Raw genomic sequence first — 22,317 nt, forward strand, 5'->3', positions numbered from 1 at the left:
ACCCTTCTATCTGGCAACAAAAAAGGTGTCAGTTTTGTTGCCAGATAGAAGGGTAAAGAACCAATTATCATATTTTTACTGGCAAATGAGGTCCCCATAGTATACGTATACCTCACGAGCGTCTCATAGCATGACATTACAGGTGTGATGATTTACCCCCTGCCACTCATTGCAAAAATTAATTAATTATGGCTATTTATAAAAAAAAATGTGGTTTCAACATCTCAATGCATGGTTGCGCCTCCAGTGGCTACATTTGTCACGGCAGCGAAGTATGGTGTATGGTCATAATCAACGTTTTTGGGTTTAGATCGCGTTATTTATAAATGTGTCGTAACCCTCCACCACCCGACACGGCCAATCAGTAAAAAAGTGTCACGTTGACAAAAGACAAATAGTTCACTGCTTTAGCCCACCGGTGTGTTGAAGCGTGAAGCCACAACATTTACAATTTGAGTACGACGTTTCGCTGGTAATTGCATCCAGCATCATCGGGCAAAGCCTACGTGTTAAACTATGATGTATGGCCAAAAATGTAACAAAAAAACATCGCAAGCATTAAATAATCGATATGAATCAATGCATTGTCACACCCCTCGTATCCGTCTGACAATATGCGTGTCATCAAGCTATTTTGTAAACGATGAGTGTATTTAATGTGTGATATTAACAAATTAAATGTAAGCATTATCTTATGTACAAATATATAAAGAGAGAGAGAGAGTGATATAATTAAAGTTATATAATTATATACTTTTTGATTAATAGTTATAATGTTTTACTGCCTAAAAAGATGTTTCTCAATTTACGGAATTATCTCTGCTACTCCTGTTTTACGTTTGAAGCCTGGTGTGTAAAGCAAAACTCGCAGATGTTTGCACTCATTTAATCCCTTGCTCTCTCCACAGTGGAGGACAAAGAGTACATTTACATGAGCTATGACCTTTCTAGAAACGGAACGAGCTTATGGCAAGTTCTTGGTATGTGCCCAGATCTATAAGGCTCTCGTGTAACCACTAACGGTCTAAACCTTAATTTGCTATGGCCTGTCTTGAAATAATTCCATATGAAGCACTACTTAACCATTGTTGTCGATTAACACGTGGTCATTTAGTACAGGTTTCCATTGTCTTTTCTACGCATTGTGTATGCATATGTCTTGCGCCCAGTTTCGTCATGTCTACATCGGTGTGTTTCCGTACGTCCAAGTTGACCTGTGTGGGATTTTTGTTGTGTAATTTGCAGTTCAGCATACCATCGTTAAGTATTCGGCAAAAACAAATTACAAACAGATGCTAGAGTATAAACTCACTGCATAGTGCGTGTAAATACAATGCGGCCTTGCGTTTATTTGCCACGCTAATGCTATATATAGTAAAGTGAAACGTTGCGCCACCATTGCATCTGATGTTGACATTCTTCACCCCCTGGTCACAATGTATCCACACAAATCCACAGTCGACTTTTCCCTTATCCAAAGCTATGCTAAACAACTTGCTCTTTCCCTCTGCGTGTGTATGACCAACGGCGTTTCTCTATCATATGAATACACCCACCGTTTCTCTGCATTGTTTAAATCAACATTGCATTGTGCTACTTGTGAGGCACGTAACGACGTTCTTCTCCCCTTGCATTTCAATGAATTGTCACATTTCATTGGTCGCGATTCGATCATATACTATTTTATTTTTGTGCTTTTTGGAGGTGAATATTACGCCTCTTTTGGCTGCAGGGGTGTTTAGTTTGTTGTTTTCTGCCTCAGGTTAGCATAGTTTTCTATGCACGGTGTGGAAGAAGTTCAACATACATACACGAACTCAATTTATACAGCATAAGTTAGTAAAAATCATGTGTTATTTTGCACAAAGGATTTGACGCGTGTGTAGTAAACTTAAGAATTCCTAAATAATCAAGGGATTGCTATATGCCTAATAACTGGTTAATTAAACACTCTACATCATCAGCATTAGCCAAGACCAACCTACTGCTTCAGGATGGCTTGCTCAAGATGTCACCCTCTCTCATGATCCTGCGACGTAACATTGCATCGACCATCTGCACACAAGCTGATTTAATAACTCCATCTCCGCGGTAGACGTACGCCTGGGCAAGTTTCTCTCCTTTGGCTGCCACACCATTATTAGTCTTGACCACTGACCATCATCTCTTTTAACGACGTGTTCTGCCCAAGCCCCCATTTTTCTTACGGTCGATTGGAATCCGTTGAGCTACAGAGCTCTTTTTCACATATGTCCAGTCGGGGTCGGTCAGTCCAGTAGTATGTTCTCTAATCCAAGTGCTCCTAATTTTGTTTCTCAATATAATTCCAAGCAAATACCTCTGCATGCTTCTTTTTTCCGATCCATGTCATAGTTACATACTAGGTAATACACTCGGATTAAAAAAAAAGATCTTCTTTAGGCACATTGCTCTGCTACTTTTCATTATCAAGCTCAGATTTTCAAGAGCACACACTAGCCTGCTGTTATCCACCTCTATATTTAATCATATCGAACTTGGTCTATATGCAATAGTTGTCTTATACAGTATAGATTTTGCTGTGTTTTACGGTTGCATCCCTCCGACAGATATCACCACTTGTTTCATGCACTTGTTGTACGTGACTTTTGTTCTGCTTAGATTTTTATTGAGCCAGTGATGCTTTTTTTTAAGTTGAGCATTTGCAAGCATTCACCATTATGACGGCAATACCATTTTTTCCACTGGCACATCCATGCCATACAAGACTGAGGGCCCCAAGGTATGGGCTCTTTTCCACCAGCTATTTGCCTTGCCGAGCCACACAATCAAACCGTGATACGCTGGTATCACGAGACATCTGAATTTGGATTTTGGCCATGTAGGACCAGGGTTGGGGAAATTTAGAAATTTTTATACTTCCCCGTACCTCCGATGATTAGCAGGGTTTGCTACGTATGGTGCAAAAGAAGTTCACCATATATAAATTTAGTGTGACGTCAGTCAGTACACTTTGATGGCATGGCATTACCGAATCCTTCATATGCAACATCAGTGGCACGACTCTGATTATAAACCATGCTTCGCAGGGCCGGCTCGGCCATGGCACCAGCATGGTTCGGTTGTGCAGTGGAAAGGAGGCACAAGTGTCAGCGCGGTGGGTTTTTCTAAGAGACCTTATCCCCACGGGCTCCCCTCTGCACAGAACACTGCTGGCGTCCCACGGGCCACAAATCAGAAGCATCCCGCGCTCCGGCCAGACCTCAGATCCCGCTGCCAGAGATCCCACTGCCTCTACTGCTGGTGAGTCAATACAGAAAACAACACCTGCCTTGAATTTCTCCCACATTTCTCGCTTGCAAGTCAAAACGATAACCCCACAGAGGGCCTCAGAACAGGTTCCAAGAGTTGTTTTTTTTTATCAATGTTATTTGTTATGATGGTACTGGCAGTGCCTTTATCTTGAGCGAGGTATTACCTAGAATTGTGTTATGTCATTTTATTTACTTAATGTTACGTAAAACAAGTTCTGTTTATTGTTTGGGTTTCAAGACATTTTTTCGCTTGAAATCGGTGAAAGTTGTCAGTACTAAATAAAGCACACCAAGCTTCACAACGGTACAGGAGATTAACCACTGTCTGGCAGGTTTAGGGTATCTTTTTTTTTAACAACTGAATAACACATTTAAGAGCCATGGAGGATTGTGATGTTGGGACAAGGGATGGGCATTTTATTCCCATTCATTCTTTCTTCACAGTGCAAGCGCCCGATATGTCGGTGTCTGGTTTATAGCCAAAACGTAATCATACTCTGTAGCAAAATCAGGCACTTATCGATGACTGACTGTGTTCCCTGTAGCTCCTAACTGATTGAGCATGCAGTCTTTACTTTGCCTGACTGAATTCTCTAATCATGGGACTGGCTATACATTTCCAGATGGTGATATAGTTTTACCAATTTTTCTAAAGAAACTACCTGAGGCAAACACACTGGCACCTTTCCAAGCAAACAACTCCTCACCACACCCACATTTTAAAGCCAAAATGGGGTGTGCTCACTTTTAACGCGAATAAGCATCTGCTCGGAATATGCCGAAAGTTTTAAAAAAAAGAATGTTGTATGCCATTGGCTACATTATATGGATTTCTTCACACATTGCTCAGGTCTGAGTCTGAGGTTACATTTAACAATGCCCGAAGGCCATAGGAGGCTGATTCATATGAAAATAAAACATGGGAACTACGTGCAGCAACACATTTGGCAAGATGTGTCTTTTGCGAGACAATGTCGAATGTTGTGTGGTGTGGCTGAATTGGCGAGCATTGCTCTACAACAACACTGGCCTTTGCAGAGGTGTGGTCACAAGATCAGGATTGGATTAGTCAGGTGTGATCTTTGTGCGATTGCAAAAGGCACCCATTATCGTGGTGAGAACATGAGCTTGTAGAGCAATAAAATAACTGAAGACAAAATGTGCTTCCTTCACATAATCGTCCCTCTACATGAAGTAAAGCAAATCTTACCTATTCCATCAGCCACACTGCCTTCTGCAAGTGCATAATTTCAGCGAAAGAAAACTCTGGCCTGGTTTCGAAATTCATCGTCTAATCAGCAGGTTTCCTTATTATTTTCTAGAGCAATAGAGCGTTTGCTATATTGCTTTGCTGGTGACGTACGGGAACACTTTAAGGATTACAAATGCTGCTATTTTCTTGGTAACCCTAACCTAAGAAGGCAAGCTTGTCACAGGACAATGGTACTTCCAGGTAAATGTTGTTTGCTTGTTGTTTAAAGGTGTTATTTTGGTCCTAAAAGTAACCTGAGTTTTTAAAAAAGTATTTTAGCTTCTTCCGAACTATTGCTGTTTATAATAATCTTAGTGCCTCACTGCTGGTCATGTGTTCACTCACCAGGTGGCTCATATGTGACCAAATTATTCAGGTGAAGCTGAAATGTAAAAAAAAAGTAAAAATACTGTAGTGACGATTCACACATTCATTATTGAGTACATTACAAGCTCTGGTTATGGTTTTCTAAAAAAATATTTGTTGTCATTGTGCAGTATCATTTTACAAACGCACACATTAAAATGTAATTTCTTATTTCAGCATGTATAGAATGAATATTGTAACTTTAAACAAAGAATGAATTATTATATGCCCCTGACCTTACATTGTTTTCATGAAATTTTTTAAAGTAACAGTTATTTAATCGTTCAAAGCTCTCTGGGTAATTAGTATATAAGGAAACGGCTTTAAATCTCAATATGTAATAGTTCATCATGGGGCCTCCTTTGTCAGTACCAACATATATGATCAAAGTACGTTTCTTGTTTTCATTCTGACCACAAGTATTGTGTTTAATGCAGACATGATTCCTTGTAAAAGGTTTCAGTTTCATGTTTTAACATCCTAACAACTGTTTTGTTGCCAGAAAAAAGGGGAAAACCTATTCTCATATTATAGCTCAGTCGCTCCAAAATAAATTCCGGTAGCCATGTGCACACATAAAGCATTTGGGGCAGCACAAGCTTCCCTGTGTCCCCTCGGCATGTCCTCCCTGCAGCTTTCTGTGGGAGAGAAGCTGCCGGCCTCCAAAAGCCTCTTCACTCACAAAACTGAATTGTGCATTGAGGGGGTTAAATGCCGGTCGGTGTCTCAAAATACACATGTCAGCGCGCAGAGCGATAACTACAAGATGGCTTGAGCGTCTTTCGTCGCTGTAGATGGTGGAGATTTGTTTAGTTTCCATTGCTGGCTGTCGTAGAGCGAAGCTGAAATTAAGTATGGCCGCCATTCTTTGATTCTTTGATCGATTCCAGCCAAAATAGTGTTTGGGTTCTGTATGTATGGTTTTGTGCAAATTATCACTCATGAATTCCATATTCTTTTCTTGGAAGCCCAGTGGTTGGCATGAACTGTGCCTCTTTTCATAGCAGGCACAGAGCTAATTGCGTAGGAATATGGAGCTTCACAATAGCATATTCAGACGCGATCTGGTAGCCCGAACAGAGCTCTATTGAGAATGTCGTGGTGCTTAAATTTCCAAATTTATAAAACGACCTTCATTTTTGAACTCGGTTTTCTAAGAGCAATTTATTTTTAGCTGTATTCTGTTGCAGGTTTTCATTCTTTCTCCTTCAACACTCTAAGAGTTCATTCAGATCAAACAAAATATTTCATCTGTGTGTGTTAGCGAATTGTTTCCTGAAATGTAAATAAAGATATGCATGTAACATGAACATAGAAAAGTATATTTTGAGTGATTTACATAGAAAAGTTAACTCATTGTTACACTAAAGAACTGACAATCAAGAGAACCCCGTTTTGTATTTCATTATTTTTCAACGCTGATATAGGATGCTGCTGTGGTGTAATGGACTTGCAATCCAGAGGTCACTGGTTAAATTCCATCTCCTGCCGTGATCGTTGAAACAATTGGCAAGTTTCTTAAACTCCCATGTCTTTTTCTTGGTTCTTTCGGTAAAGTCACGTAGAAGGGAAATAATAAAATGATAAAAACAATAAAAATAAAACATAATAAAATAATTCTCACGACGTTTCGGCCACAACGCAAGCAGCTGTCCTCAGGTGAAGACCAGGTCTGTCGGGGAATCAGCGACAGACCTGGTCTTCACCTGAGGACGGCTGCTTGCAGTTGTGGCCGAAACGTCGTGAGAATTATTTTATTATGTTTTATTTTTATTATTTTATGATTTCCCTTCTACGTGACTTTACCGAAAGAACTAAGAAGATGAATCCCTGCAGTCACGAAAGCTTTAAATCGAAATTTCCCCTGCCTTTGTTCACCCAGAAGTATAAATGAGTTTACCAGAGTTTGTCGACTGGCAGATTGCACGTGATGGAGTAAAGTGTGGGTATTCCCTCCAAAAGCTTCAAAGTCCTCTGGCCAGCATTGAACAGGAGGTCAAATATCCTCCAAAGGAGTTCTCTAATGGAATCCCCTTCCACCAGCAGTGGTGTGAGCAAGCAATTGCTATTGCTTTACCTTTACTTTATTGGTGATATCGTTGTACAGCTTGTACGAACACATCACTTTGTTGAATGCAACAACAAAATGTAAACAATATGTTGATGCTATTATGACTCGTTAAAAATATTTGTTTATTTAAGTAGACTTTGATTTATAAATAGAGCGGGTTGTGCCGGTAATTGCCCGTGGGAGTGAAAGTCTCCGCATGTTTCTTATGCAGAACAGCTGCAGTGCTATATGTGGCTATGGTCCAGCATTTTTTTTCTTACAATCTCTTTGAAACTTCAGGCAGCTAAGATTAATTATGACTCAGTAAAATGTGGGTCTATAAAGGTGGAATGAGTACTGCCATATACATATATACATATGTGCACACTTGCACAATGGTGAATTGCTCTTGTAAATAATCGTCAATGTTATTGAAGAAAAAATGAACCACAACTTGCGGAGCTCATCAATGAGCTGAAACCATCACGCAAAGTCCGCTCATCCTCACAGCAGCTTTTGGCGAACCATCGAACAAAGACAGTTACTGCATTGCGCGCTTTCAGATACGAATCTGCGGCCGTCTGGAACGCTCCTCATTCTGATATTAGGAAGACACAGGTGATATGCACTTTTTTTAAATCTAGATTGAGAACTATTTTTTTTTAGAACTACTTTTTGTGTTTAGTTTGTTGTCCTTCCTCTGATTATCATGGTTGGTTATGTATGGTGCGAAAGAAGTTCAACATAAACTTGTGTCCGCCGTCAATAAAGTTATACAAATATGGTCCACACGAACATAACTACCGACTGAATTATAAGACGTATTCCCCAGCTTTTACTTTAAAATACAAGGGAAAAAAACCTGCGTAATATTCAGGAGAATCGGGTAGATGAGATTGATTATGGCTGTCTTTGTGGTTGAGACTCTATATGTATATGTTGGGTTGAGAACGAACAGATGTCGAACATGCAGAGTGAGTCACATTGCAGACCAACGGCAGCTGCTGCTGCTGCTACAGTTAAAAGTTCACTGCTGTGAAACTGCAAATACAAACGCTCAAACGATCCTGGAGCGGCACCAGATGCCGACAGAGACTCAAACAGCGCTACCCGATCTGTAACTCAGAATTGTTTTTGGCGCAGACCCTAGCCTAATTCAAGGTCAGGTGCAAATAAGTACACTTTTATTTTATAACCGCAGTTAATACTAAAGGTATGTGTTGAAATGTGGTCCATTTTCTTTTATGCAACGTTATTCTGGAAGTGGTAAATCAGTGACCACCTCAGCTGACACACTTGCTAAAATAGCCTTTTTGGGTTTCATTGTATTCCATGTTAGAACATTTCACCATTGGTTGCTGGGCAACACCTTGGGAAGTTATAATGCAAAGTCCTCAATTTTGGAGACCAGTAATGCATGATATTGGCTAAGTGGGGGACATGAGATTGGCCAGTGATGGAACAGAATCAGAATATTTATTTATCCTGGTGGAATCTGATGAGCCTATGAAACTCTTTCTCACAGATGTACAGCAGGGGGTAGGTCAGGAAGTTACAACAACAATGCAACAACCCCCATAGGAGTGCAGAGTATAGGAAATGTAAGCAAGTCACTAAAATATATACAGATAAATAAATAACGTAAACAAGTACACATTGCATAAGTTTATCAATTCCTGAGGTGCGCAGGGGGTGCTCTTAAAGAGTTTGCTGGGTGTACTTGAAAGTGCCTGGGTGGGCTGGAATGGCTAGCATCAGTGGAAAGTGATATCTGATCTTAATTTTCGGAGCTTTTGTGACTGCAGGAATTATTCTTTGTTTTTTTCGGTAAAGTCACGTATAAAGATAAAAGAATAAATTAAATAATAGCATACGACGTTTCTATTGCAACACAAGCAATCATCATCAGGTATAATGAAATAGCGACATAGAATCTAACCAGAAAACTGATATCTGAACTGACCCTGGGCCACACTTCACCAACCTGCACTGACGAGCGGTGCGGTGAAGTGCGGTGAAACAAACCTCACGACGGATACGGCATGGCGGGGAAGCCTCTCTCCAGCAGCGTATTGACAGAGCGGCTGTGAGCGAAAGTCATATCGGCGGATGTAGAAATCTGTACAATCGGTGCTAGGCATGTATCAATGCATAAATTAATTGATTGAAAGCGATTATTGTGTTTGAAAGGAGTGCAATTTGTGCATTTAAGAATTTTTTCATCACAAATGATAAAAATGATGCGCTTGTGTTTCATTTAGGGTTGATGGAGCGAACACAATTTTGCATGACAAAAAAACTTTGAAATAATACAAAAGAGAGGTTTGAAAAATATACGTGAAATAATGTTTTTCTGAAATGAATCTTGGTGCTGAACCATGACAATTTTCTGGGGAATGAATTCGCTGCATACCTACTAAGCATGAGATAACACACTGTCATTGTTAGATCCATTCTGAATGCTCGAGAGCACTGTACAATGTGACAATGATACATCCTAAAGTGTAAACTTAAATTCACAGTTTGATTACAAAGACATTGAGGATACCGTCGTTTGCAGAGGGCTGCTTAAGATCAGGCGGCATGGAATCCTGCTATCTGAAAGCGTTACGGAAACATCACAGCCGTTTTCATGGCTTATAGCACTCCAAAACCTGACATGCACCGTCACCTTTGAGAAGAGGCAGCCAGACTCAGGAATGCTCAACCTATGGCGCACTAGCGCCTCTGTCAATTGCGGCTAACCCCCTGTGGAGGGTCTCAGGAGTGGTCTTACTGTGCGTCTGTGTTTCCTTTTGACCCTGAACACAAAATTGAAGGGGGTGCTGCTGCTGCGTTAACTTCTCTCCCTTGGCTGATATAAATCACCGGTGTTCACTGAAAGATGACTCGCCGTGTCCATTCGGCCGTCATCGTCTACAACATTCCTATGTCCTTACGGTCCCTTACACATACAATGTGCCTGCTGAACTCAATCAGCACCTGTAACAGGATAAAACTTTACAACCAGTGAAACTTGAAATTAATTGATAGAATGAGCACGAAATGTTTCGTGTATGTTCAAGGACATTTTTTGAACGTACGAGTTAATTCGCTTTAAACAACCATGGGGAATGTTTTACAACATTGTTGCTTGTGCTTCTGACGTTACATTGAGATTAATTCTTTAAAAGCAAACATTCCTTATTCAAAATAAATACGCTCCCTTTCAAACAAACTGGCAAAGTTGAACTTTGTTTTCGCTGCTTTAAGGTCATTTGTGCAGGTATAGTGCAAGTTCTGGAATGAACGCACGAAGCATTTACAGAAAAAAATGTAAACAAAGCTTACGTGTTCTTTCACCACAGCATAGTTTGTCACACAGACTGGCGTGCTGACCCACACACAATGATGTAATGTCTCGTGGTTTGCAGGCGGAGGAGGGGGCCAGTCTGTCTGCTGGGGCAAACGATGCTTATGAAGTCGCTGACCCTTTAACCCCAAGTCGGGCGCCTCAATACACCATGTACATGAGTGAGTATGCTTGTGGCATCCAGTGCAACACACTCATGAAATACAAGTAAATAATGTAGAAGAATTGCCTTCAGAGAACACGCCCTTGTGACTTGTGTTAAATTAGAACGGCCTTTTGAAAAAACACATTAGAATATGAGGAAGAAAAATATTAATGTTTATAAAGCGATGGAATAACAGTTGGGAGCCTGTGAGAATTCGCACTTTAAATATCTTATGTGAGAGTGCAGTCACTGATTGTGTTTGAAAATATCTTGATGTTTCTCATTTGTTTGATTTTAAGCTCGCATTCTTTCTAATTTTGACAAGATGTTAGTATGTTTTCAAGTCGCCGTGCAAAAAAATGAGGCCGTTTTTCTGCGTTGCTTTTAAAATGTGTCCGACAGGTCAAAGGCAAATGTTTTGCCCTCGCATGTGACGCATTAAATAGGAACATGCATTTCCATAGTTTTCAGTGACATGCTATGGTTCGTATATAATAAGTAGCCTGTGCATTCCTAAGCGATAACTTATGCAAGTTATGTAAATATTATTTAATGCTCGGTCTGGCTTTATGCTTTTCGTAGAATTAAAGCCCCCAGGTTCTGTATTATTTATCGGCATAGCACAGCTTTTCGCAGCCTTAGAATACACTTAACAGTAGAGTTCTCCCAAGACCACATGTTGCAATGATCCCAGCCAACTTTGGCTTTGTTCCATTAACATAATACATGAAGACTAAAAATGTTCCGGCAGTTGGTTATCCCGGAGCATTAAGAAGCGTTTAAATCGAATTGTGCCTGCTGCCCGCTCTTATTTACTCGCAGACAGCAACGGAATAAGCACGGGGCCTGTTCAGGATGCGTTCTATGAAGAGGCGGACGAGCGGCAGGTGCTGGCAAACAGCTGTCACCCCAAAAGTACGAGGATCTCTTCTCCGCTAACAGCCCCCCCCTTAGTTAAAATAAACCCTTGAGAACATGAATTTGGCCATAATCATCGCTTGCACCTGTGTGTATGCAGATAAGCCTATGTTGCCCCCCTCCTCCCCTTCACGTCGTTGTAGAGATGCGCTCTGTAATAACGCCTTACCCCCCCCCCCCCCCGCCGATCTTCTTGGTTCTGTCCTCTAGAATTGTCATTTCAAAAGTTACAAACTTGTCACGTTGTTCTCTGCCTCTGCCCCACAATGCCTGTATGCGTTAAAAATTATAATATTTCTTGATACAGCCCATATTTGAGCATATTGCGAACCTAAAATTGCACCATGTTAGGTGTAATGATTGATACATGGTTTCTACCTTTCAAATTGGCACCGTTCCAGTGTGGGACAGGCCCAGACTGGCTGTTGCCATTCACTGCTATGAGCAGCTGCCGCCATGATCATCAGTCTTCATTAGAGAGTGAAGAGTGCTAATTGTACCCTGGAGGAAATGAAGATAATTAGGATTGCAGCTGTGCACACCATGCTTCAATCGGACCACAACAAACGTGAGGCTGGGTTACCACCCAGCTTTACATTAGCGGTAAATATGTGGTTGGAGAGAGAAGGAGAAATGCGAACATTGCTTTATACATAAGCCCACCTATGCTTTGAGTTGCCACCTGTCTTGGGTTTCCCAGCATCATCCTCTTTTTGAGATAGTTGTCCTCGCAATTATGTTCGTTTTCTCAGTACGTTAAACATTCTTGAGTAATAAACATAATAATACACAACTCAAGACAATGCATTTGCAATTAGCTCTCCTCTCTTTTGGTCTTGTGAAATATTCTCCTTTCCATCATTTTGTCTTGGTTTGTTCCACCGGAAAAAGTGGGCAAACTCTGCCTATGCCACGTAAAAAAAAAAAAAAATGTGGCGGATGCGGTTTTCCGTAGACCATGACTCGGACGTGGCGAGCAGCTCCTACGAGTCGTACGACGACGAGGAGGAGGACGGCAAAGGGGAGACACTGACTCGGCAGTGGCCCTCTGAGGAGGCGTCCATGAACCTGGTGAAGGACAGCCGCATCTGCGCCTTCCTGCTGCGCAAGAAACGCTTTGGGCAGTGGTCTCGTCAGCTCTGCGTCATCAAGGAGACTCACCTTCTGGTGAGGCTTCTCTGCAAAAGCGGGGATATTGCTTTGAATCGTGATTTTCTTTTTTTTTATACGCCAACTCGGGTTGGGCACTGCAATGCCGAGATGTTATCCGCCTCGCCTGGTATGCAGGGAGACCGTGGGTTCGATCCTGACCTTGACGCCTGCTGCATATTTGTAGTTTGCATTTTGTCCCAGTGGTCACGTGGATTTTTATCCGGGTGCTTCGGTTTTTCCCCTCCACTTGCAGAAATGTGCGTTTAGAGTATTTGGCTGCTATAAGTTTCTACATGAACTATCATTTGTGGCCAGGTCGCTTCTGAAAAAGAGCTATAGAGCTCAGTGGCCCTGACTTGGTAAAATAAAAATAGTTTAGTTTAATAGTTTAGTTTTGAAAGTCAGAATCGGAATAGGTATTTATACTCGAGGAATCAAAACGTCTTAATGCATTAGCTTTGTTCTTGTGTCCGATTGTAGTGTGGGGGTCGTAAGACCTCTGGTAAAGATGATCCATTAAGAACAAAATGTTAGCATAAGGTTGTGTTACTATTAGCGTATACTGTCCAAATTAATCAAATTATTGCCCAAAATGTGGTGATTTAAAACCAGAGCTCATAGGATATCCATCGCATCGACCAAGGGGATGAGGTAACGTATCATGCACCGTGTTACGGCATCTCATTGTGTGACTTGGAACGTAACATCATCATCGCTAATTTCTCTTGAGAACAACACACGCTGAAAAGCATTGCAGAAGCCATGTAGTTGTATGATTTTTATTCCTTTCTTTTTTGCAATTTCAACTGAGCATGCCTCAATCGAGAATTGTAAAAATACGACAGTTGAATAGTCAACAAATTTCAAATGAATGAACATCAAAGAGTACCATCCTCACATTAAGCCCAACGAGTGAGTGGTGCCGCATTGCTTCACCGCTGTGCTATGAACCTGGCAACCTATCCACAGGTTTTACACAGTGGTGAGTGATGATTTAAATGGTCCTGGGTACACCCCCCATTTCACCAATCCACGCTAGCCAGCATGGTGAAGTATGGTCAAACAACTCCCATGACTGAACTGGTCTAATTCAACAGTGCTTTGACAAAGACATTATTGCTTTCTGCCACAATGTGATAGATAAAGTGGCAGGACGTTGCAGAGAGTTTTTATACGAATTTACGCCTTTCATCAGGAAAAGGAAGCGGGCTTGGGTAGGAGGACACGTCATTATTAGGGATGATGGCCGATGACCTAGAATGATGATCGAGTGGCAGCCAAAAGAGGGAACGTGCTTGAGAGGACATCCACCAACACACCAACAGCAATGAAATCCGCTCACGTACAGATCCTAATTGGACGATGGCGTCGCAGGACCACGAGAGATAGCGATGACTTGGGGAGGCCTTCATCCAGGAATGTATTGCTGATGATAATGATGATGTGCTCCTTTCAACAGTGCTACAAGAGCTCGAAGGATCAGCAGCCACTGCTGGACCTGCCGCTACTGGGCTGCAGCGTAGCATACTCCCCCAAGGATGTGAGGAAGCGCAAGTACGAGCTGCGGATAAACGGGCCGCCCGGCACTGACGGCGTGGTGCTCGCCACACAAAGTCCCGAGCAGGCGGAGGAGTGGTTCAAGGTGGGTGTACGCCATCCATCTCCCGGTTTGCCTCGAGAGCGCTGTTGTTCGGGTCGTGCCGCGTGTTGTTTCGTCCCTGGTAGTTTCGATTGTTTGTGCTGGGAGGAAAACGCCGGGCGTTGAGCACCAAACAACACGTGCTAAAACGAGAAAACGCATCGGAGAGCTGTACCGCACAACTACGAAAGTATCGCTTACGTGTTATTTTTGTTACGTACTCTGAAAGGGTCATGATTTTTGTTACCTGCAGTGCTTTGTGCCATTCCAGTGTTAGGAACACATGGATCATGTTAGAGACAACATATTAACTGTTAAGTGGGCATGGACAGGCCACAATTCTAGAAGGAATGATGGACGGTGTTCGAGACTAACGACAGAGTGCCAGCCAAATGAAGATGGCACAATGAGACCAGTATTGATGGACTGTTGGCGACGGCTTTGGGAGGCCTTCATCAAGCAATGGATGGATCGAGGCTGCTGCTGATGATGATGATATATTTTGTACGCATGTGGGCAGATCATCCGGGAGGTGTGCGGGGTGAGCGAAGGGACTGTGGACATAGATTGTCCATCACCGACGTCCACGCTGTCAAGAGCGGAAACGGACAAGGTCCGCTTGAGCTTTCCACTTGTCCGTGCACTTTGAGCCACATTCTCTGTTGTTATCGTTCAGTCACGGTCCAGCAGGTGGCGTTCTCTAGCTTCCACAATCAAGCTGCAGAACTCGAGACTGTACCACCACGTAATATCTATCTCTGACTTACCTAATATAGGAACTGGAACTAAGAGCGTATACAAGAACAACGTGTATTACGCGTTGTTCTTGAGCAGTGTGGGTAATATCTTATAAACAGATCTCCTTTCTGCGTCTCCACATGAAGATGAAATATTTTGGTCCATCACTCTCTTGGTTTCCAGACATGTAATCCGCGTCATTTTTTTCGGCTCACCAGCAGAGCCATCCTTATTAAATAACGCTGCTGCTTTACCAGACGTTACTGGCAGGAGCACACCCTCTAGCCAATGTGTCCCTGTTGTAAGCAAAAAAAGCAATATTGTGGGGGGGGTTCTCACAATGCAATAATTTTCTGATTAAACCACATGACACAAATCAATGCTGCTGAAACATTGTGTTGAATATTGTGCTTTGTGTTTGGTGTTGTGTTACTTATATCGGTATTTTGTTTTTAAGAGCTCTTCGTTGGAAAGAAACATCGCAATTGAAGAGGGAACAATTGGCAAGAATGGCTTAGAAGAAGTTATCATGATGAATGGAACTGATGGCAAAGACAAAGGTGATTGTTTACAGCATTTTAATTCACATTATTTCTCATGGAACACATATGTACTCTATTTCCTTGCCTCATCTTCTTAAACATTCCTATTCAACACTTACAAGGGGTTATTTTTTTTACCGTGAGATATGAATGTGATCACCTCGTTGTTGGCTGAGCAGTCATGTACGTGCCGATTGGCCTTTGTTCTTCTTAAAATATGCAATTCACAATTGGGATTCATATGGCGCCAAAACGTGACCGCACCTCAAGATGCTGTGCAGAAACAGTCGGCATATTTATTTCATAGAAAGAGGTAGTCGGTCATAGACAGAGAGAGATGAGGAAAGTCTTGAACCTGGACTTGAACAAAGGCGGGGAGTCGACGGCACGGCAGGCTGGGAAAGGTCGGTCCAGACTTATGAGGGCAACAGACTTGAGTGGTGACATTGCACTTAATGTATAACCTCCCCACAGTATTTTTCTTTCGGCAAACATCCGATAGTGCATCCAGACAAATTGTGTCCATCAGGAACAATCGTTGAAAGCAAGCAAACCCATGACCGGTTTCAACCTCATGGGGCTCATCAGCAAAAGTCACGCTTGTCTGAACCTCAACCCCTAACTGGAATCTCCGCAGACAAAAGCAAGCGCACGAGTCTGGCCGAACTCAAGGACTCGGTCAGCAAGGCCACAGGCAAGCGGATCACTCGCTTCATGGGGCTGGGCAAGAAGAAGAAGCTGTCGGAGGAGCCCTCCTCGTCGGAGGAGGAGTCCTCGGCATGCGGATACCTCCAGGTCCTCATCGGGGGCCGGTGGCGTGAGCGGTGGTGCCATATTAAAGACGGCGCGCTCCACGTGCACAAGGAGCGAGGAGAGGGGCGCTCCGCAGTGGCCGTCCCCGCCAGCACCGTGCCGCTCGGCGGCTGCCAGCTGCTGCCCGGGATGGACCCCAAGCACCCGTACGCGTTCCGCGTCCTGCGCGATGGGCAGGAGGCCGTTGCACTGGAGGTGCGTGGTGACAGGTGGCATGGGGGAGATTGGGGGGCGATTGGAACGGCTTGGAGAGGAGATGGAGTGGCTGGGGTGTGAGAGCTCTGTATGAAGTTAGAGAATAAATAGGAAGTGTAAGAGTGAACGTAAACACGTTACCGATTGCTCCAGTTGTGGAGCAGTGTATTTTATTTCAATCGTGTTACCCATTTGGTTTCAAACGTACATGATTATCAGTTCTCTCTTTCTGTTTGTTTTGTCAAATTTCAGTGACCGTTACATTTGGTCGCCGGAAAATCTACGATCAAATGCGAATTTCATTTCGGCGCTCTTCACATCTAAACTTCCGTGGTTCAATGGCGAGCACACTGGACTTGCAATGCAGAGGTCACCACGTTGGTTCAATCTCCTGGCGCGGCAGTTGAAACAATGGTGCAAGTTTATCAAATCTTCCCTCGTCTGTCCACCTAGCAGTTGAAATGGGTACAGCACAGGTAGTCGGTCGGTAGATTGCGTGTGGTGGAGGTGACGTCTGAGCACCCCCACGTCTTTCAAAATGCTTGGCCAGCATGGAAGAGGAGACCAAATGGCCTTTCGAGAGGCTTTCTAGAGCTCCCTCTCGTGGTGGCCCATCTGCCAGAAGTGGCATGAGCAAGCAATTGCAGGGCTGCACCTTTATCTCATTGTGTTCTCAAATCTTCAATCTGTGTGAAACCTCTCTCGGTGTAAGTCCGAGCATGTACCTGTCCGTGCTCCTTTACATATTTCGCATTTGAGGGTTTGAGATGTTTGGCCTGTTCAGGGCTGGGTTCAGTACACATCGCTAGTCAGGATGATGGCCGCTCGTCCAGACTGTTGATGATGTGATGGCCAAAGCAGGGAACACGCACCGAGAGGACGCGGACCACGGAGATGGAGCGATGAAATCAGCTTTCGTGTAGGTGCTTAATGGATTGTTATATTGTGACACTGTTAGAGGTGGTCACGCCTTGGAGAATGCTTCATCCGACAGTGGATATATCATGGCTACTGAGTTTAACATTGCATCATTTCATCTATTTACGTCAATGAATCTCACAATATGAGCATCACATTTTATTTAATGGGTTCATGTTACCTCACCAGCCACCACAATGTTAAATAGAAGAGTAAATAATTTAATATAATTGTGATCCCTCAGTTAAGACGAGCTTGCTAGCTATAGCGACAGAATATTTTCATCTGTCTGCATATGATGCCTCATACCTCAACGTTTAATTTAATTTCCAAACAAACGGCACAGATTCAATCCTGCGTCATCTGCAATGTCGAGCAGGATTGACCTCATTATGGGTGACGAGGCTCTAGGCTTTCGCCAGCGCATTAACATTGATGGTGGGTGTCATGACGAGTGTGAGACAGCACTGGGGCCTAAGGCCAAAATCTGCCCGTTCGAATCCTCCATTCCTTTTCATGCATCCATGTATATATAGCCCCACTGATTTATATTGACCCCCTTGAAAATAACTCGCCACTGATGTTAGCCACAGTCCTGAATCGAACTTAGTCCACCGAGTTCATAGTGGAGCTCGCTTACTGCTGTGTCACCGCTCCTCTTGACGATGAATGTTTACTGTCTGCAGCGAAGGAATAATAACGCGTCAGAGAGACCGCCCACCAGGGTGACGTCGCGATGAAATCCGCTCGTACACAGGCTCTAGTTGGATTATCACATCGCAGGATCATGATAAAATATTGGTGCCTCGAGGAGACCTTCATCCAGCAGTGGATTTGACCATGGCTGATGATGATAATGGTGATCTACATTATATGACAGTTGTTCTCAACCCTTTTTTGGCTGCTTTACCCCTTGTTAAATTGACCCAACATGGTTCTGAGAAATATATTTAGGAATAATGAACATCAATATTTTAACCAAATGTCCATTTTGTGAGGTATCCTAACTAGCTAGTAACTGAAAGTGAATAAAAAGAAATACCACAGACGCTCTGCATGCAAGACGTTTTTGAAACCACATTGTCTCCTATCAATGAGTTCAGAAAGGTATTTTATATTGTTCTGGGTTACCATACGATTACAAATGTATCACAGTTATTTTATATTGGCAGATTCATACATGATTATTCACCAATGACTCATGTATGATATCATTTCACACATTTATAAATCACCTCACAACGTCCCTGAGACATTGCCACGTGTACCCCCAGGGGTCCATGTCCCCCCCCCCCCCCCCCCCAGTTGAGAACTACTGTTCTATAGCATTGTCTGTCGGTGGGTAGTTGCTCACTAAGGGCATCGCCGCCTGCCATGCTGTGTCGCCGCACGTGCCAGGCGGGCTGCAACGCGGAGATGGTTCGCTGGCTGGGGCTCGTGCTGTCGGAGGCCGGAGGAGGCACTGACCCCGTCATTCTGCCCTACGACTACGTGGACATCAACGCCCTCGGTCACGTCTTTGAGGCAGAGCAGGACGCCTGCAGGTGACCCGAGCTGTCTCGACGTCCGGCACTTCAATTGCCACGGCGCGCTCAATTATACACGGGACGCGGTCTCTCATCGTACATTTAATGATGGCGTAAGTGCGCCGCGTGTGTCTTGGTTGCAGCTCACTTTCTTCGTGCAATATTCACCGTACACCGCAAGTCAAGTGCCGAGGACATTATTGTGATTTGTGATAAATATAGAGATTCCTCCAAAATGGCTAAAAGTTTTGAACATCATTTGGAAAAAAGTGTGAGCATAATGTTTGACTTCGTAGTCAAGTTTAATTTGGATAGTTTTTATGATGATATTTGTTTCATCAGTTATATTATGAAAAACAAGGTTTTCCCAAAATTAATCATATCTGGGTTATGGTTCAGTTGTGTTGTCATTTCAGCCGTGGGAGGTCTTTTTGTTATTGGCAAAATGTCACCTGAGACTACCAAATGAACCAATTAGCCATAACTCTCCCATTAAAGTCAAGCACGTTGTTTATGATATTGTATTATTTCACCTTTGACCCTTCTCCAAATGCTGCTGCTCACAGGGACAAATCCAGGCATCTCAATCGCAGCACAAGTCTGCCTTGAGTGACTCATCCACTTCAATCGATGCCCTCTAATGCAGCCAAACCTCAGCATTATTTCTCTGTCTTTGAAGGTGTTTGGCTCAGCTTTGAAAACACATTCTGGAAGGATATAACAACTGCTTTTTGTAGCCCGTGTAGCTTTATTGCTTGTCGTATCCAAGAGAAGAGCTCTAACCTTGCAGCTGTATTAACAGGGACATCAGCATAAAATATCTTCTTTTAGTCCTGCAGTTCTTGGCCTTAAAACAGAAATTTTGCATTTTTACATGGTGAATCTTTACAAGTTCAGTGGTTCATGTTTAGCTAAGCCAAAACGCGATACTTCAGGAGTCCAGAGGGATTTCAGGTCACTTTTTCATATCTAGCTAATAAAGAACGTGTGTTATTTTGTCGTACAGCCGGACGTTACAGAGGTCTACGGCCGGGAATGTTGATTCCAAAACAAGTGTGAGACGGAACGCTTCGCTTAATGGTCCCTACAAGCAGCCAAACAAGGTGCATATGGTTTTCAGTAATGTTATTTGTCAATTTAACATGTCGGCTTTCGCGACCAATATTATCCATAATAGAGGTTTTTGGGTTCGATCGTGTAAATATATAAATGTGTCGTTTAACCCGCCACCACCCGACACAGCCAATTAGTAAGGTTTGGCTGTGTCTTTAAGGCGAAACGTTGTACTCGAATTGTAAATGTTGTGGGTTTACTCACCAACACACCGGTGTGCTGAACTCGTAACTAATTGACATATTTTGTTTGCGTGACAAACCTTACTAATTGGCTTTGTCGGGTGGTGGCGGGTTTAACGACACATTTATATTTTACACGATCTAACCCAAAAACCTCTTATGAATGTTATTCGTGTAATAGAAATTCTTTAACGTTAAAAACACCATTGTGTTCTTTTATTTCGGCTTAAACGTAAGAAAAACACCATAGTTTATTTTATCTCGGCTTACATACATTGTTTCTGGATTGGCACTTGCGGTGTTTCAACCGTGCCATGCCAATCGGATAGTGCTCACCCATCACCCATAGAAAAAAACGCATGCCTGGAATGTTTTACTTTTATCCAACGTTGACATACCCTAGCCCAAGCCTCTGCTCTAGCACAGCCTGGCAGCAACAAAAAGGCAAAACACATGCATGCACATACCTTTTGATGACTCAATCACTCCTTCCTTCATATGCCACACTGTCTTTTAATGCTTTGTTATGCTATCTGCCGCTCATTTGAAATCCTGTCAGGGGTGTTTTCAAGGCAATCAAGTCCAATGCAGACACACTGATAAACGGGTTGTCAGAGAGGAGTCCAATGCAACAGGACCATTATGTAACGTCTGCCAAGTGGTCAAATTGCTCTGAAGAAATTCCCTTTTGGCTCGTGCTACGATTGCCTGTAGCGGGGTTTACCAAACTCCGGCCCTCAAAACCCACAGAATGGTTTGGCTTTTCACGTTCATCAGTCTTCTCCAGTCAATTGCAAATTCCGTTGACATGTGCTACACATGCATGAGGATTGGTAAATACGGCCGTCGCAACATCGAGAGCGCAGATTCAAATTCAGAGATCTCTCGACGCCACTTGTGGGATGTGTTTTGCAATCATTGGGCGCACGCAACATGCGCTTGGCTTCATTTGCACTTTCACAGAGAAGCTTAGCAAACATGAAAAGGTGTGCCTTGGTGGAGCGTAATGACTGAATACTCTTTGTTTTATTTTTCGGTAAAGTCACGTAGGTGAAAATAAAATAAAAATGAAAAGAACTAAATTTATCTTCTTGGTTCTTTCGGTAAAGTCACGTAGAAGGGAAATAATAAAATAATAAAACATAATAAAATAATTACATAATTTTGTATAATTATATAATATTATTTTATTATTTCCCTTCTACGTGACTTTACCAAAAGAACCAAGAAGATGAATCCCTGCAGTCACGAAAGCTTTAAATAGAACTAAATTTAGTTGTATGGATCCTTGCAGTCACGAAAACTTCAAATCTAGAAGTACTGACTGGAGTTCGGGAAACGCTGACCTGCGTAAGCTATGCTGCTCGTTTTCCCACTCTTTTGTTTTCATTTAAATCTGCTCTTCCCTCTCGGGTGGCTGCTGCTGCTGCTTCTCTTGGGCTGCCCCCTGCAGGAGGGGAAGGGGGAGGCGGGCAGACACGCTGCTCTGTCCCGCCAGCGCTCTGACCCTCTGCACTACCAGAGCCCCTCCCCGAGCACACGCCGAGCACAGGGTTTGGGGGGCAAGCCCCCCACGGGACCCAGTGCTGGTGACCAGGGGGGCAAGTCTCTGCCCAGGGATCGCAGGCAGCAGGTAATGTGCGAGGATGCTTGCTGCTACTGCTGCTTCGATTTTTTTTCCCTGCAGTTTATTGCTTTTCTGGCTGGTGATTTGTAAATCTTCTTACGGAACTTTTGCTGCAGTAAATTTAAATGGGTTTGATTTAAATGGATTTTTATTATTGAAGTTTATTTTTTTTACTAAATTTAGGCTTGATACAGTTGGTGGTCACCAAAAAAAATACTCTCAGGGTTTTAAAATATTTAACATTTTCATTATAGATTTACAAATTTAATGTCCGCTGTTTGCAGGATAAGAAGATTTATGTCACAGGCAGAAGAACAACTGTAAAACAGCAAGCGGCAGCGCTGAGCGAACAGAAGGAGAAACCGCAACAGAACGCAACTGTCAAGAGGAATCCTTCCAGTAAATATCTATTGATTTTATACGTCTGCTTTTAAAACAAACACTTCTCCTGAACTGAACTCAGCGCCTCTGCGTAAATGTTTAGAAAGTATTTGCA

The 22,317-nt window shown here is 42.9% G+C and overlaps 1 protein-coding gene across 3 annotated transcripts in view; it reads left to right on the plus strand.

The window, feature by feature from the left end:
* Positions 1–22,317, plus strand: part of LOC133343438 (actin filament-associated protein 1-like) — a 48,651-nt gene that overhangs the window by 16,683 nt on the left and 9,651 nt on the right. The window contains exons 3-15 of one of the 3 annotated variants that reach the window (XM_061553053.1): positions 909–980; positions 3,185–3,282; positions 10,375–10,474; positions 11,281–11,373; positions 12,332–12,543; positions 13,988–14,170; positions 14,688–14,780; positions 15,363–15,465; positions 16,085–16,455; positions 18,772–18,917; positions 19,906–20,002; positions 21,648–21,827; positions 22,106–22,220. In XM_061553053.1, the coding sequence (XP_061409037.1) occupies positions 909–980; positions 3,185–3,282; positions 10,375–10,474; positions 11,281–11,373; positions 12,332–12,543; positions 13,988–14,170; positions 14,688–14,780; positions 15,363–15,465; positions 16,085–16,455; positions 18,772–18,917; positions 19,906–20,002; positions 21,648–21,827; positions 22,106–22,220 (1,863 nt within the window). The remainder of the gene's footprint in view (positions 1–908; positions 981–3,184; positions 3,283–10,374; positions 10,475–11,280; positions 11,374–12,331; positions 12,544–13,987; positions 14,171–14,687; positions 14,781–15,362; positions 15,466–16,084; positions 16,456–18,771; positions 18,918–19,905; positions 20,003–21,647; positions 21,828–22,105; positions 22,221–22,317) is intronic. The other 2 variants (XM_061553055.1, XM_061553054.1) reach the window with 2 other exon arrangements.

The sequence above is a fragment of the Lethenteron reissneri genome, chromosome 17 (genome assembly GCF_015708825.2).
Source record: "Lethenteron reissneri isolate LAM-NWPU_2019-01 chromosome 17, ASM1570882v1, whole genome shotgun sequence".
Taxonomy (NCBI): Eukaryota; Metazoa; Chordata; class Hyperoartia; order Petromyzontiformes; family Petromyzontidae; genus Lethenteron; species Lethenteron reissneri.